The 16,791-nt window shown below is 40.9% G+C and overlaps 1 protein-coding gene across 5 annotated transcripts in view; it reads left to right on the forward strand.

Annotated features, from left to right (window-relative positions):
* TMTC1 (transmembrane O-mannosyltransferase targeting cadherins 1) overlaps positions 1-9,786 on the forward strand; it is a 210,275-nt gene extending 200,489 nt beyond the window's left edge. For all 5 annotated transcript variants that reach the window (XM_058191782.1, XM_058191784.1, XM_058191783.1 and 2 more), the window contains one exon: positions 13-9,786. In XM_058191782.1, the coding sequence (XP_058047765.1) occupies positions 13-147 (135 nt within the window). In that variant the 3' untranslated portion in view covers positions 148-9,786. The remainder of the gene's footprint in view (positions 1-12) is intronic.
* Positions 9,787-16,791: the final 7,005 nt, after the last annotated feature.

The following is a 16,791-nucleotide window of genomic DNA, read 5'->3' on the forward strand; positions in this document are numbered from 1 at the left end:
TTATTTTTGCAGGGCAACTATATCACCGCGCGCCAATATTACGAGAAAGCTTTGCAGCTGGTTCCGAACAGCAAACTGCTGAAAGAAAATTTGGCGAAACTGGATCGCCTCGAGAGACGGCTGCAGGAAGGGCGGGGAAGAGGGTAACAGGACTGGCAAGACAAGTCACCACGTCTCTTGGTGAATGACTGCATGTTGCGGAAGCCCCACGTTTCCCTCAAGACAAAAGCAAACAGAACAGAGTGACGGGGCAGCGGGGACCCAGAATAGGAGGAGGAGTCTATGTAGGGATGGTAGAGGAGTCTCCGAAGCTTCAGGAGTCCTCGTGGAGGTGTTGTAGGACAGGTGAAATCCTAACCTTAATCCAGAGATGATGTTGGGAAATGCTTCAAAAATGGCTGAAATTAAATGCATTGCTGGGATGATTGTTGGAAGGGAGGCAAGGGCTCGTTTTAGCAAAAATCAGCGGAAGTCATTCTTCTTGCAAGAAAAATGCTCTTCAAACCAGGTGCCTGATTAGCCAAGAATGTAGCTGCATCAGTCAGCGAGGAAGTGAGAGACAGGGACAGCTGTCATGGAGGGAAATGCCACTCACCCGAGGCACTTGCAAAATCTCAGTAATAAATCTTGAAGAAGAATCGACTGTTATCTCAATGAAAGCGATGTAGCTCATTCTCCTCTAAACACTTAGATCCTGAGAGTGTTTTCAGGGGGAAAAAAAACCCTCCAGTGAAACGATTTGTGACAATTTACACTCAAGTTATCATAGCACCAATAGGAATGGAGGTGGCCCAATATGATTAATGAAAACTTGATCATCGGGTGAAAAGAGGCAGCTTAAAAACAAAAAGCTGAATGGATTTGGGAATGTTAAGGGGTCAGAGTTGTTTAGAATGGAAGTGCTAGGGTTAGGTTTCCTTCATGCTTGAAGTGGATTCCATTTGCAAATATCTCTGATCCTGTGTGATCTCGGAGAATCATTTAACAGGATCTACGGTGCTGATCGTCAGGAATTGGTAGAAGGAGCTGCTGCATGAAGGAAGCGCCTCAGAATGCCTTCTACACCCACAGAACCTCCTTGTATGATGCCTTTGAATCTTGGCTAAGAAGACACCTGATATAGCAACATCTTGCTGGCTCCAAAGCTTTTTGATTTGCTTTGAGACCTGGGAAATGAATAATTTCTGAGGCATTTTTTTTCCTAGGGGAAGTTTCTAGACCAGTGATGGTTAACCTTTTCGGCACTGAGTGCCGAAACTGGAGTGTGTGCACGCACCAAAGCGCCAAAACCCCAAAAAGAGCAGCTGGGCGGTGCGCATGCGCGCAGCAGCCAGCTGCTCTTCCAGGTTCTGTTGTGCGCATGTCTGGTCTGGCACACATGTGCACCAGCCAGCTGCTCTCTTCCAGGTTCAGGCGTACGCATGCACGCTGGGCCAGCTTGTTCTTTGAAGACCAGCTGGCTGGTGCGCATGCATGCACCCAAACCCGTAAAAGAACATCTGGCTGGTGCGCATGTGTGCCAGAATCTGGAAGAGCAGCTGGCGAGGGCACACATGCCGACAGAGAGAGCTCTGTGTGCCACCTCTGGCACGCGTGCCACAGTTTCGCCATCACGGCTCTGGACGTTTCACTTCCTTTTCCCCCCTCATAAATGAGAAAAAAAATCAGGTTTATTAAATAAATGATAGAGGAGAAGAGAATTCATGTCACAGATAGTGTTTATTTCTGAATATTTATTTAGCATAACCAAAAAAAAGTGTTTCTTGTTTTTCTGAGTTAGATGGCTTAGATCTGTGGTGGTTATTTTTATGAAGCCAAATATGGGAGAACTTCTAAGGACTGGGACGATACTAAGAGTAGTAGGTGCCTCTAAGTAGGATCTGAAAATAGTCTCCCTAGGAAAAGGAATGGGGACCTACTGTGAGATTGAATTAGAAATAGAATCATGAGGCTGAAAGGGACCTTGCAGGTCTTCTAGTCCAACCCAATGCCCAAGGCAGGGATCCTTATTCCACCCTTGACAAATGGTTGTCCAGTCTTTTCTTTAAACCCTCCAGCAATGGGTCACCCTCAACTCCAGGAGGCAAGCTGTTCCGTTGACTACATTGTTCTCACTATTAAGAAATGTCTTCTTAGTTTGATTACAGCTTAGTTGGATAGCAGCTTTTGTATCTGTTTGGTCGAGTTCTTAAGAGTAAGCTCTGCTAACAGAAATCTGCCTTGGGCTCAGGTCTAATGTGAATTGATGGGGATCATGGCGATAAATTAAAAAACAACAACAACCCTGAGCCATTGTGCCTTGGAAAAGCCATAGTAACCCCATGATGGCTGCAATTGGCTAATGTACTATTATCATCTCCAGCTTGGTAATCCAGTTTGATTCTGTCTCTCCCTAGTCTTGGATCTGTTGCTTGGACTTGCCTCACCATATTCCCTGATGGGAGCTTTCAAGCAGGAGGGAAGATAGTTCATCATTTCCAAAAATATGGGGAAGAGTAAATGTTCCTAACCATTTAGTTAGACTGGGGTCTCCAAACTTTTAAGACTTGTGGACTTCAACTCCCAGAATTCCTCAGCCAGCCATAAAGTTGCCAAGTCTAGAGACCCCTGAGCTAGACAATAACTATTCATTACAAATAGTCTGGCAACTCGTGGAAGGATTTATCTGCTGTTGTTACAGGAGATCAGTTTGGGAAAGCTTGATGTAAATGTCGAATGGTCACAAAGGAGGAGATCTAAAGTCTTTGCTTTAATGGAGCAGCTGTCCTTTCGCAGAAGCCATTTTGATTTCTTTTTATAAATATCCGATGTTTTCCGATTTGTTCCTATTTGTTAGTTTCTTACACAGTATCCATTAACAAGGGAAAGGCATAACAGCTCTGCAGCATGTTTTGCATAGTATCATTCAGATCATCTATAGGTGTTCAGCGATTTACAACCATTTGTTCAGTGGCCATTCGAAGTTACAGTGGCACTGAAAAAAAGTGACTTATGACTGTTTTTCATACTTATGACCTGGCTGAGGAACTCTGAGAGTTGAAGTCCACAAGTCTTAAAGTTGTCAAGGTTGGAGACCCCTGCATTATAACATCCCCGTGGTCACATGATCCAAATCCAGATGCTTGGCAACTGGTTCATATTTAGGACAGTTGCAGAGTCCTGGGGTCATGTGATCACCTTTTGTAACCTTCTCACAAGCAATGTGAATGGGGAAGCCAGATTCACTTAACAACCATGTTACTAACTTAACAACTGTAGTGATTCACTGAACAACTGTGGCAAGAAAGCTTGTAAAATCGGGCAAAACTCATTGAACGTCTGTCATTCTTAATTTTGTACACAATTGTACTCAAAAGTACAAATTTTGTACTCGGTTGTACTCAAAAGTACAAATTTTGTATTCAATTGTACTCAAAAGTACAAATTTTATACTCAGTTGAGGTCATAAGTCAAAAACTACCGGTTATCTGGAAACTAGAGAATTATTTTTTTAACACATAGTATAATTCTGAGATTGCATGGTAGGGTCTTTGATTCAAGTCCCATTTCTTCTTTGGACTTGGGCAGGTCATGAAGATAGTTAATGCCTATCTGTGAAATGGCATGATAGATATTTATATTAACATGATGGGAAGTTAAGATTTTAAAGGCTGAATAAGGTAACGAAATGACAGAGTAACAGATCTGACTATAACAGTGATGGTGAACCTTTTAGACACCGAGTGCCCAAACTGTGCGTATGTGTGAACGTGCATGTACATGCTCAAACATGCACATCCACGGGCATGCGTGCATGTGCAGCAGAGACATGAAGACCAGCTGGCCAGCGGCAGGCAGGGCATCCCAACACTGGCAGCGCAGCAAGAAGTAAGATATTTTTCTTTCATGAGCTTCTGTTTCATCGTTTGCAGGGAAACAAGCTCATGAAAGTTTAGTTTTTAGTTTTAGTTTATTTTAGATTTTTATACCGCCCTTCTCCCAAAGGACTCAGGGCGGTTCACAGCCAAATAAAACAAAACAACAATAATAAATACAAGATAAAACAATAATTAAAAAACTTATTAAATTTGGCCCGAATTAAAATATATTTAAAACAGTAAAACCCTAAATAAAATTAAAAACCAAATAAAATGTCTAAAATCCTATGCCAGTCCTGCGCGAATAAATAAATATGTCTTCAGCTCGCGGCGGAAGGTCCAAAGGTCAGGAAGTTGGCGAAGTCCTGGGGGAAGTTCATTCCACAGGGTGGGAGCCCCCACAGAGAAGGCCCTCCCTCTGGGGGCCGCCAGTCGACATTGCTTAGCTGACGGTACCCTGAGGAGTCCCTCCCTGTGAGAGCGCATGGGTCGATGGGAGGCAAACGGTGGCAGTAGGCGGTCCCGTAAGTAATCTGGTCCTAAGCCAGGTTACTTACCTAAGCCAGAAAGTAACACTTTCTTTCTGAAGATCTGCCCTGGGGCAACAACGCTTGTGCCAGCAGGGAGGCCTCTGCGTGCCATCTCTGGCATGCATGCCATAGGTTCGCCATCACATCGAGAATAAATATTTACAATAAAACCATTGTGCCAAATATATTATAAACTACCAGGATGTACTTTTAGCATACCCAATTGATGTGTTTGGTGGAACATGAAGCAGGCTGAAGTCCGCATCTGGAGATCATCTGGTTTGGGAAAGCTATCATAAATAAGCACATTTTAATCTTGTACCCACCAGTGTGTTCAGCTCTGCACAGCTATGAATATTTCACATACTATTTCCTCATGAATAAATGCATGAAGGATTCCTCAACTGTTACATCCATAAATATTTCCATCTTTGTTGAAAATAGCGTGTTCAGGGTCAGGTTTTATTAATGTCATAGACCATGATTTTCCTTTGCCTCTCAGTTCAATGAAACTGACATAATTTGTCTAAAGGAGGTTCAACCCTTGTCAATTTCATCAACGCTGAAGAAATTCCCCACTAATTCTGACTTGAAGAGGAAGCAGGGAGTTTCCGATTTCCCACTCCACCCCCTTCAAAAGAATATATATGCATAGCCATATTTACTTGTTCGTTTTAATGAACAATAGCAAAGAAAATGGTGCAGGGGATTAGACTATATGTGGAGTTGCATCTGCATCTAGTTGCAAATCTGTAGAGCAGCAAGAAATAGAAGATTATTCTCTTCTGCACAAGATGGAGGAGCTGTGGTGTCACTTATAAGAAGAAAATCTCATTTGTGAATGTTGAAATGTGCATCAGCTGAAATGAAAGAAAACTCCGAAGTCATAGATTTGTTTTAAATGCTTTAAAAACGCATGCAATTTTAACCTTAGGCATAAATGAGATATACTGAAAAACAATGGAACAAATTATTTATAACCTTTCAAGGGAAATTGATTACAGCCAATTGAGCTCCTGCTCCTTAATCCATTAGAAGCTATCACAAATTAGGACTCACTGAATCTCAAACATTGATATATGATATGGTAAAAATATCTTATAAATTTAATGGCAACATAAATTTTTAAATCCAGGTATGTGTAATCATTTAGGATTATATAGATCATCTTTATAGATCCAAAAATGCAGCTGCTGAAATTTACTGTTTATTGTTCGCAATTTAATGAAGAAAATGTATACATTCTGGAAAATTAGCCTTTGAACTGAGAAGATAACAAATTATCTGACAATGACAATGGTTGAAATACTATCATTTTTAAGTAGAGTTGCCATTTTCCTTACTAGGAAACTATTTCTTCAAGTATTTACAGATTTATCTTTGTTGGGCATTCAGGGGGGAATGAAGTCACAAGTGGATAGATAAATCAGGCTGGCTGATTTATTGGGCAGATTTGAACACAGGGGCATTATTTTCCCATTTTTTGATTTCTGTATGTTTGAACTGAAATGCACTCAGAGGAATGAGTCATGACTGAAAAGTCTTCATGGTTGCCTATATCAGCCATTCTGCCTTCATTTTTAATAGATTTTGGCTTTTAAATTTGAAGAGCAAAAAGCACTTCAATTCCAGCTTGCTCAGAACTGGTTCTATTATTATTATTATTATTATTATTTTAAAACCTGTCCTTGAAAATGGGCTGCGTTTCAAGCCATGTGTTTTTCCCAGACAGCATCTAAATTTTGAGTTTAGAGAAGGAAGTAGTTCTCATTCCTTTTTACCTTCACCTTCCCCTCTCAGAAATCCAGTATTAGCATGTCCATTTCTCTTTCTGTAAGCAGCAACTTGCTGAGGTAACTTCCTGTATTGCACACCTGTACAAATGTACACAATGTGGATCAGACGTGGGATTCATTCACCTTCCCTACCGGTTCGCAAATGTGAGCACACGCACATGCACACAGCCTTCTGCACATGCGCAGTAGTCGCGCATTACAACCGGGGAGGTGGGCGGAGCCTCCCACAGTTGCCGCTACCGGTTCGTGCGATCTGGAGAGATCCCACCACTGACGTGGATCCTTTTCCAGCTGAATTAGGCTCATTTTAGGGAAGACTCAGTTTAGTGATTATTCATATTGATCTAACATCATTCCAAGGCTCTGCATTCCTGATTTGATCACTTTTCCATTTTTTATTTTTTTTTGCTGATTGCAGATTAAATGCAGTTATACATATCTTGGCTCTTTTCTACTGGCATATATTTTTGCCCTGTATTATGAACAGGACTAAAATAAGAAAAATAGTGGGACAACTCCTTTTCTGAAAACTCAAGTTGTTTTGTACACAGCATTTTATGAAGAGAGGCCAACTCAACCTAAAACAAACAGGTTTTAAGAGCTGCCCCATTTATTCAGCAAAGGGCTTATACTTCTGTACAAAGGACCCACTCCATTGAAGTGCATGGGAAAAGCTTGAAGTGCAGGAGCTCTAGAAATATTGTTAGGCATGATGATAAGTTATTCTAGTTCTGATAAAAACAATGACTGCGTTCACATTTTGAATTAAGATATAGTTTATTTGACTGCTTTACAAACCACAGTGGTAAGACTCATGTAATGATGAGGCAAAGTAACTGAATGTAGTCTGCCATTAGTTATTGTCCCTGAATATTTCTGTTGATACAATACTATATATTACAATTACAGATATGTACCTTAACATCTTTGGTGAATGCAGTCAGCAGTGGTTATTCAGCAAACCATAGTTTAACATGAAGCATTTCCACACAGCACAAAACTGAGCCCTTTGCCAAATATTTTGTGCAGTTGTTTCTCGGTGATCAATAACAACCTTCTTTTAAAGACAGATATTTTTTTTAAAAAGTCATTGTATTAAGATAATATGCTGTCAAGCTGCAGCATTCAGTGTACTTTTACAAACCTCTGTAAGAAGGTTATGAATGGACCTTTGAAATAAAGCCGAGGGAGATAGAGGCGCACACATAGCTGAAAGCTGGGCATTTCCCAAACTCACTTCTAAAAACAAAAAAGAGATTCTCTACATCAGGGGTGTCAAACTCGATTTCATTAAGGGCCACATCAGAGTTGTGTTTGACCTCAGGATGGGGGAGCATGGCCAGCTCGATGTCACTCATGTCAGGGGTGCCTGTGGTGGCCTGAGCGCTCTGACAACAAAAACGGGATCCCAAGCTCCGTTTTTGGCTGCAATGGCTTCTTGCAATCCTCTGCCAGCAAAAATGGAACTCGGGAGGGCCTTCTGCGCTCCATTTTCACTGACAGAGGCACTGCAGGCCGATCCTTTGCTGTTTCCAGAGCAGCCCTGCATGCCAGATCTAAGCATCCTGTGGGCCAGATCTGGGCCCTGGGCCTTGAATTTGACAACCTTGCTCTACATCAACCACTAGGGAATGGTTCCATCGAGAAACATTTTTCCGTGGACCAGAGGCGGCATGGTTTTGCATGCTGCCTGCATCCTGCAGATGGGACTTCACTTGTTTGAGGGGCCCGGTTGCTGGCATGCTATGGCCCGTTGTCGGTCCATGGCTCAAGAGTTGGGGACTCTTGGTCTACATGGTGGAACATCTGCTTTCCATGCCGAACACTTCCGTTTTCATCTGTGTTAGATGTTCTGCCTTGGACAGCCCCCATGAGTCAGAATAGGCAAAATTGGGCTAGCCCAGAGGTCTGCAAACCTGGCTCTTTTAAGACTTGTGGACTTCAACTCCCAGAGTTCCTCAGCCAGCAAAGCTGGTTGAGGAACTCTGGGAGTTGAAGTCCACAAGTCTTAAAAGAGCCAACTTTGCAGACCCCTGGGCTAGCCCAACAATTAGGCTGAGGCAAGGAAACTTTCCATCTCTTCCTTGCTTTATGGTGGATTTGTGGTTCTTTTTAGAAGCAATTTGTGCTGCAGAAGAGAAGTCAACATCTTTTGGTCCCGAGCTGCATATTTTGCAGTCTCTGGGGTCCCATCGGACCACAATTGCTGAAAATAAATGAAATACAGAAATATATGTAATATACTAGAGAATAGCAATTCCTTTGCTGAAGGAATGTGCTCGCAGGGAGGGGCACCACCGCTCTCAGAATTGCAAACGTGATGACTTTGTGTTATTTCCCTTGTTTCAAAGACTGTTCATATACTTATATAACCATGTGGCAAGTGTTTCTCCTTCATATGCTAAATAAAAACAGAAAGTTTGGATTTTCAGCACTGCTTCAAATATTTACAAGTACTATTTATATCAGGGGTGTCAAACTTGACCGTCCCATTGTCACGTGTCTTATTGCGGCTTTCCTCCCCTTTGCTAAACTGGGGGAGGGTGTGGCCTGCATGTGATGCATCTGGCCCATGGGCCGCGAGTTTGACACCCTTGATTTATATGGTTATAGGAACCTGCCTTATTCCAGTTTGATCATCAATCTGGGCAGCCCAGTATCGTCCATTAAAATCCCAATTTATTTCAAACTGTTTTTCACCATCTGTTATCTGATCTTTGCTTTAACCAAAGTCTTAAATCTGGGATCTTTTGCATTTAAAGTATGTATTCTGTCACTGAACTTCAGTCTATCTACAAAGGGATATTGACAATCGCGTACATTCGCTTAGGATGCCAGCAGTGATCAGACTTCTGGGGATTAAGGATAATTAAAGATGACAATGTATGAAAATTTATAAAGCCTTACCAGACCAAGGACCACAGTTGGAGTCATGGAATTGCAATTACATGGTTCAGATTGTTTTCTTAATAGCCGCTCTGATCTTGAATTTGAAAGCCAGCCAAAATCTCTGCACACTTTTTACAGTTGCACTATGTGTTTAGCTTATTGCTTGCACGCTTTTCCTTTGTGAAAATATGGCCCTGTAGGGCTTTTTGCCTAGGGTATGTGCAATAGTTAGCAGCTTGCTTCTATATATACAAGGAGCAACAAGAAAACTTGTTTTGGGAAAAAAATGTCAACTTAGATTATGGTAATCTCTGAAAATATGTGGCACTGTTCTTTGTGGTATAGATCTGAGTTCATTGAAAAATCTTCTGATGACACTGATTGTAACTGATGGCTTCTGTGAACATTCAGAATTCTCTTTGCCAAATCTGGATGCTATTGAAATTCTACAAATTGAGGTTAATTGCATAGATGTGAAATTTTTCGTTTTCACTTCTGCCTTTTTTCAGTTTTGGGGTGTTGTTTTTCGTTCATTGGATTTAAATGCACAATTTAACAGTGTATTGTATGCCAGTGGTAACACGATTTGGAAAGATCCTTTATTTTCATTGTCAAATTATGGATGGATTTTGACCTCAGAAATTATTATCAAAGAAGTCTTGGGACAAAGGAGATGTATATAAATGTCTATTTTATATAAAAATGATAAACTTGTTGGCGTTTTCTTTTCCTGAGTGTTTGCTTTGGAATGTGTGTGGTACAACTTAATCTTCCATTTTAGTCTGTGTGTTTCGGTGCATTTATGGAGAAGCATTTCAATGTGCCAAAAGTAATATCACAAAAGAGAATAAAATATTATTAACTCCCAGTAAAATGAAAAATAAACTTCGTAAGAAGAAGGAACTTTTAAAACAATTTTGACTCCCAAGCAGCCATCGTTCCAGAAAAATTTGCTTTCTAAGCGTATCAAGTAAATCTGGCAAACATTGAATGCATTTTTACAACACAATCATAGTTATGAATTAATCAGTTTTTCAGCTTTGACACCTCTTTCCTTGAAATTAAGCAGTTGGGTTGATGTCATACAGGTAGTCCTCAACTTACAACAGTTCATTTAGTGACCAAAGTCACAGTGGCACTGAAAAAGTGACTTATGACAGTTTTTCACACAACCATTGCAGCATCCTCACGATTGCATGATCAAAATTCAGATGTTTGGTAACGGGTTTATATTTATGACGGCGCAATGTCTCTGGGTCATGTGATCCCCTTTTGTGACCTTCTGACAAGCAAAGTCAATGGGTTAACAACCATGTTACTAACTGAACAAACTCAATGATTCACTTAACAATTGTGGCAAGAAAAATCGTAAAGCTCACTTAACAAAGGTTTCACTTGGAAACATAAATTTTGGGCTCAATTATGGTTTTAACTTGAGGACTACCTGTATAAAACTTTTCTATTTGAAAAAAGGTCAGAAAACCTATATTAACCAGGGAATTGCAAGGGATGCAAGAAAATTACAGTCTTCGGTTGAAAAATTAAAATGTTTGCATTTCAGACTTGATATACTCTGCAAATCAGAGTGCTAATAGCTCAAATAATGGATCAAGTTAACCCTTAACCACAGACGTACTATTTCGGCTACACTATTATAGACATGAGATCATAATGACCTCAGTAGCAAAAAGGCATTCAATGTTTTCATGGTTGGATCTAAAAATCGATGTATAAAGCAGTGAACCAAAAATGTATTGATCTCTATCAAATCCACATTGCGCAGGTCACTTTTTGTTTCTCCATCCTTGAACTTCAATCTTTCTTCTATAATTTTTACATTGGTCCACTGAATGATGCTACTAATAATTTCTTTAGAAAATAATAATTTCCAAATCTCTAGGGGAGTAGGTGAATTTCCGAGGTTTATAGTTGCTGGCCATAATCCAGGTAATTGCACAACAATATTGTGATTATTCTGTTCTGGATCTGTTGCTTCCAAAAGGTGCAGAAGACCATTTGAATTCGTTCTTGCCATATAAATTATTGCACGACATAGATTGTACCTGGTCATCAATTTCATTGGGAGCTTCATCATCGCTGATGTCAAAAACAGCAGTGGGAACGGGTTCCTCATCGTCCATTACAAAATTTTCATCACAGTCCGATTCTACTTCACTCAGATCATGCTCTGCTTCTCCATACCATTTTAGAACAGTTCCTTTGAAGTTTGGATCACCAAATTGCACTCTTTTTGGCAGAAAACCTGGCCCTGACATTAAAAAAAAAAGTACGTTAACAAAGATCTGTGGTCAAAATGACTGAAACTCAACTTCAAATGCCACTACAGAAAACACCAAATAACTGACGCAAATGCAATGCTGCATACACTCTTATTGGTGGGAAAACAAAAGCTATTTGCAACCGGAATGCACCATTTCTAAAAATAGGGGTGTTCCGAATATTTTGGAAAACTGTTGCAGTCACTATGATTGCAGATGTCAGCCTCCACTCCAATCCTCACATCCATTTGTACTCTTTATATTCAGTTGTTAGATTGCATGGGGTTTTATGTGTAATGTAAATAGCTCTTGGATTCAGGTTAAGAGAGAGGGCCCTTTAAGAGTGTCGGTCTGACATAATTAAGGGGGGGAGGGGAGATTGATGCTTTGAATTCAACAGGAATGCTAGAGCGGGAACTTTCAATGGACATTGCATTCCTGATATGATTGACAGCAAGAGACCTGCGGAAGAAGATTACCACGGGGCCCCGAGAAGGAGCTGGCATTGGACCAGACCTGATGACCTCTTGGGGGAGAGGAGGGAGTAACGGGGATATGGAATGTTAGCCATATTTTGTCTCAGATCCAACTTTATACTGCTGCAATCCGGATGTACCTAGTAAAAGTACTTTTCTTTATTTGCAAATGAAGTCAAGGTGTATTCTTTCCTAGATATAATCAGAGGCAGCCTGACAGCAGGTCTGTGGTTATGGGTTAATTTAAAGAAAAACCTAGGTACAGTATATGTGCAGTCATGATATGGAAAGTTGATCCACTGACTTGCCTATGAACCATGACTGTAGGTCCAATATTTCCATAGCTGAAACCACAGAAATATTTGCAGGTACACAAAGATCAGTAGGGACAGTGCTAAAATCTGAACTGGTTTATTATCGGTTCGCTGGCTGCACATACGCACCACACACCAAATGCGAGGTGCGTGTTCAGTGCATGCCAAAAGGAGGCATGGGGTAAGGAGAACAGCACACGGGGAGGGGGGATGAGCTGTGGTGCACAATCTTTTTTTTTTTTTACTTTTAAAAGCATTCGTCCGAATAGGTTGTAAAAAAATGCTTTTAAAAGTAAAAAAAAAGATTCTGATGATCGAGTGGCTCAGCTGTGATTGTCAGAGCCTTTTTTACCTTTTAAAAGTATTTTTTAAAAGAAGCGGCAAGTGGGTGACCGGGCGATTGGGTGGGCATGGGCGGTGGGGGGGGCAGGGATTTTTGCTACCAGTTCTCCGAACCACCCACCACCATCGCTACCGGATCAGCTGATCAGGTCCGAACCGGGAGCATTTCACCCCTGAGTAGGGAGAACTGATTCTAAATTCCAAAGTATTCAAAGAAAATATTTTGAATAGAGCTGCAAGATCAAAAGAACTTGTATTATACTGTATATCAGGCTGACCCCAAGGCTCTTTTATCCCTTGACTATACAGGATTCTTGTACAGTATTTAGTAAGATTGCAATAGTGCTACATTTAGGAAGTTCCCTACCACAAAATATTCTTCCTCCCTGATAGTTCTTGACAAAATGATTGTGTTTGAATGTGATTGGGGAACTGGCAACTGATGCTAGTCTAAGGTTAGATAAACATAACCACAACAACAATAACAACAAAGGAATGACGCAAAACTTAGGCTAAATCACATGTCTTAATCACTTATTTTAATCACAATATCTTGAATACTTTACCCGTTGCAAAAACTAGGCTCGCACAACATTTTAAGCCAAAATCGTGTTTTGGTTGAACGCAGCTTTTCACCAAGTGGGCGTGTTCCAGACATATTTAGGCAAAAAAACCTAAATGCACAGGTACCGTATATGTGGTACCTTGCTCAATTGTAGTAACTGTGAGAGGGATCTTGGACTCCTAGTGGACAACCATTTAGATATGAGCCAGCAGTGTGCAGCAGCTGCTAAAAAAGCCAACACAGTTCTGGGCTACATAAACAGAGGGATAGAATCAAGAATACGTGAAGTATTAATACCACTTTACAATGCCTTGGTAAAGCTACACTTGGAATATTGCAATCAGTTTTGGTCACCACGATGTAAAAAAGATGTTAAGATTCTAGAAAGAGTGCAGAGAAGAGCAACAAAGATGATGAGTGGACTGGAGGCTAAAACATATAAAGAACGGTTGCTGGAATTGGGTATATCTAGTTTAATGAAAAAAAAGACTAGCAATGGAATCATGATAGTAATGTTCCAATATCTCAGGGGCTGCCACAAAGAAGAGGGAGTCAAGCTATTCTCCAAAACACCTGAAGGCAGGACAAGAAGCAATGGGTGGAAGCTAATCAAAGAGAGAAGCAACCTAGAAGTAAGGAGAAATTTCCTGACCGAACAATTCATCAATGGAAAAACTTGCCTCCAGAAGTTGTGAATGTTCCAAAACTGGAAGTTTTAAAGAAGAGATTGGACAACCATTTGTCTGAAATTATATAGGATTTTCTGCTTGAGCAGAGGGTTGGACTAGAAGACCTCCAAGGTCCCTTCCAACTCTGTTATTATTATTATAATATATTTATTGAAACACAATGGTCCTGGCGGCTGGGGATTTATCCATCTATTTGGAGCATGCCAATGGTGGGTTTCTACCGGTTCTCTCTGGTTTGCATGAACCGGTAGCAGCGGCGGTGGGAGGCTCCGCCCACCTGCCTAGAGGTCATCACGGATGGTCTGTGCATGTGCAGAAGGTTCTGCGCACGTGCAGAACAGATGTGCGTGCGTGGACAAAATTGCGAACTGGTAGCGAAGGTAAGTGGAACCCACCACTGAAGCATGCCCAAGTCAGGGGAAGGCTGGCCTACCATGAGTTGTGATCCTGACGTTTTATTCATTGCTCTAAGGATGTTTTAACTGTTGACACTGAATTGCCCTCAAATGGATGGGTTTGCAGAGCATGTTAAGGCATAAGAGCATAGGATGCTTGTCGTCATGGATTGATTCATAAACAAAGCATATTTTCTATGGCAAAGTCTGATCCCAAAACTATAGGCTATATATATATGCGTTTATGGAGGTTCTCAGTCATCGAGATCATGGCTGTCCCAAAGGTGCTTTTGCAAAAGGCAACTGGCCCTTGTTTTTCCCTGAAGATGTTTTATCTTCTCATCCAAGAAGCTTCTTCAGTTCTGACTGAATAGTGGAGGATAGAAGGATTTATATTCCTTGCAGTCATCTGGTCGTCAGCACTCTTTTTGAGAGTTGTTGAGGCTACTTGGAGGTTTGTCTGTTTGAGCTTCACCTGAACCTTCTTGGAACTGCTAAAAGGACTGAGTTATAAACAGGAGATAGGTGGTTTCATATCCTGTCTCCTCTGTTGAGAGATGGATGTTCAATCTTAATGTAAATGGCCTCTCTTTCAAACTGGCAATCCTCTCTCTCCAGAATGTGGACTTTGTTGTCTTCAAAAGAATAGTCTTTGTCAGTGAGAGGTTTTTAAGGAAAAACAAACTCCAGTTGCTTTTTGAAAAAGCACCTTTGGGTGTAAGGCTATGTAATTACTGAGCAAAAGCGCCCCAAAGGAAGATTAGACATCCAGATGGAGAAAATCTGAAAGATCCAACACTATCTTGGTGTAAAGAATGCCCCAAGAATGCCAGAGGAGGAACATGGCACTGCCAATGGATTGTAGTCAATATTCAAAGCAACTAGAAGGAAACGGATTTCCCTGGTAAGTATATCAAAACCTTGTGACTACTTGTACATTGCCTAGGGAAATAAAGAGAAAATGCTTATTCAGAAGAGAGGAAAGAACGAAGGGAGGACATATATAGACAGAAATTGTTGGATTCTGCAGGTGCAATGTTGGAAGAATTCATTCATCCTCTTTTAATGACCCATAATCCCTTGCAGGGTGGACAACTGAATGGAGCTGAGTGTTTACTGGCTGGATGCCCTTCCTGTCGCCAATACAGAGATGTATTCAGCAGATATATTCTCAGTGTGCCCAGGGAGAGAAATATCTGCCTCTACCTAGGATTGAACTCACAGCCTCCTGATTGTGAGGCGGGAGCTTCACCTCTAGGCCACTGCACCATCAGTTAGAAGAATTCATTACAGTACAGTAATGATTTAAATAGAAATACAATATTGCAGCAAAGGAGTTCTGGCAAACTGACCATTTAACTCTTGTGCCTGCTCAGACAGTATTTCTGGGGCTGAAGATTGCGCAGTTTTAAGTCCTCTGCTCCTCTTCAGTGTTTAAATTGGACATGAATCTGAGGAAGTTTGAAATAGAGCACCTGTCCTCAATCTGGAGACTCCAGGTGTCCTAGACTTCACTCGCAGCTCTTCAGTTCACATGGCCAACATCCGTTTTCCTGCTCTGCATCTGCCACTCCACCCACTTCATGTGCTCAGACTACTCCCACTCTTCGATTGAAATTTTTGTATTTCCCCATAGAAACCAATGACATCCATTCACCAGCTGGATTCATGCAATCTGCTTAGCTACAGTTTGATGATGAAAGTAAAATTAGCTAATGTTTATCTAATAGGTTAAACCCCAAATCATGCTTTACAAACTACAAGAACTGTGTTCATATAATACTCTACGCAGAATTCAAACTCATCCATTTGGGTTTTGATTTAGTGTGTGGGTTCAAACCAGTGGTGGAATTCAATTTTTTTTACTAACGGTTCTGTGGGCGTGGCTTGGTGGGTGTGGTGTGGCTTGGTGGGCGTGGCAGGGGAAGGATACTGCAAAATCCCCATTCCTTCCCCACTCATGGGGGAAGGATATTGCAAAATCTCCATTCCCACCCCACTCCAGGGGAAGGTTACTGCAAAATCCCCATTTCCTCCCGATCAGCTAGGACTCAGGAGGCAGACAATAGATGGGCTCGGGACGAGCCAGAGGTGGTGTTTGCTGGTTCTCCAAACTACTCAAAATTTCCGCTATCGGTTCTCCAGAACCTATCAGAACCTGCTGAACTGAACTCCCTGGTTCAAACATTACACTAAATCCTGATGCTATTTCTTTCATTTTTAGCTTCCCGTGCTGTGAAAATTCACATATAGAATAGAATAGAATAGAATAGAATAGAATAGAATAGAATAGAATAGAATAGAATTTTTTATTGGCCAAGTGTGATTGGACACACAAGGAATTTGTCTTGGTGCATATGCTCTCATATAATTTGTAAATCATGGTTATAGATTAGTCCCATATATTTACGGTTTAACTAACAAAAGCATTTTCTTCAGAAAATCATGGTTAAAAGCACTACACTATATGTGTACCCAATTACTTATATAGTAGGAGTGTGGAGTTTTTTGATGCTGTAAATGTTAATACAGAACATATAGTTACGGTACAGTTATATCTGTACTGATTATTAACTTTCTAATGTTTAGATCACTTAGAGTGTTGAAGATTTTTTAAAGAAAGGACTATCAATATTAATGACAATTTAGGATGTCAATG

This window comes from Ahaetulla prasina, chromosome 7 (genome assembly GCF_028640845.1).
Source record: "Ahaetulla prasina isolate Xishuangbanna chromosome 7, ASM2864084v1, whole genome shotgun sequence".
Taxonomy (NCBI): Eukaryota; Metazoa; Chordata; class Lepidosauria; order Squamata; family Colubridae; genus Ahaetulla; species Ahaetulla prasina.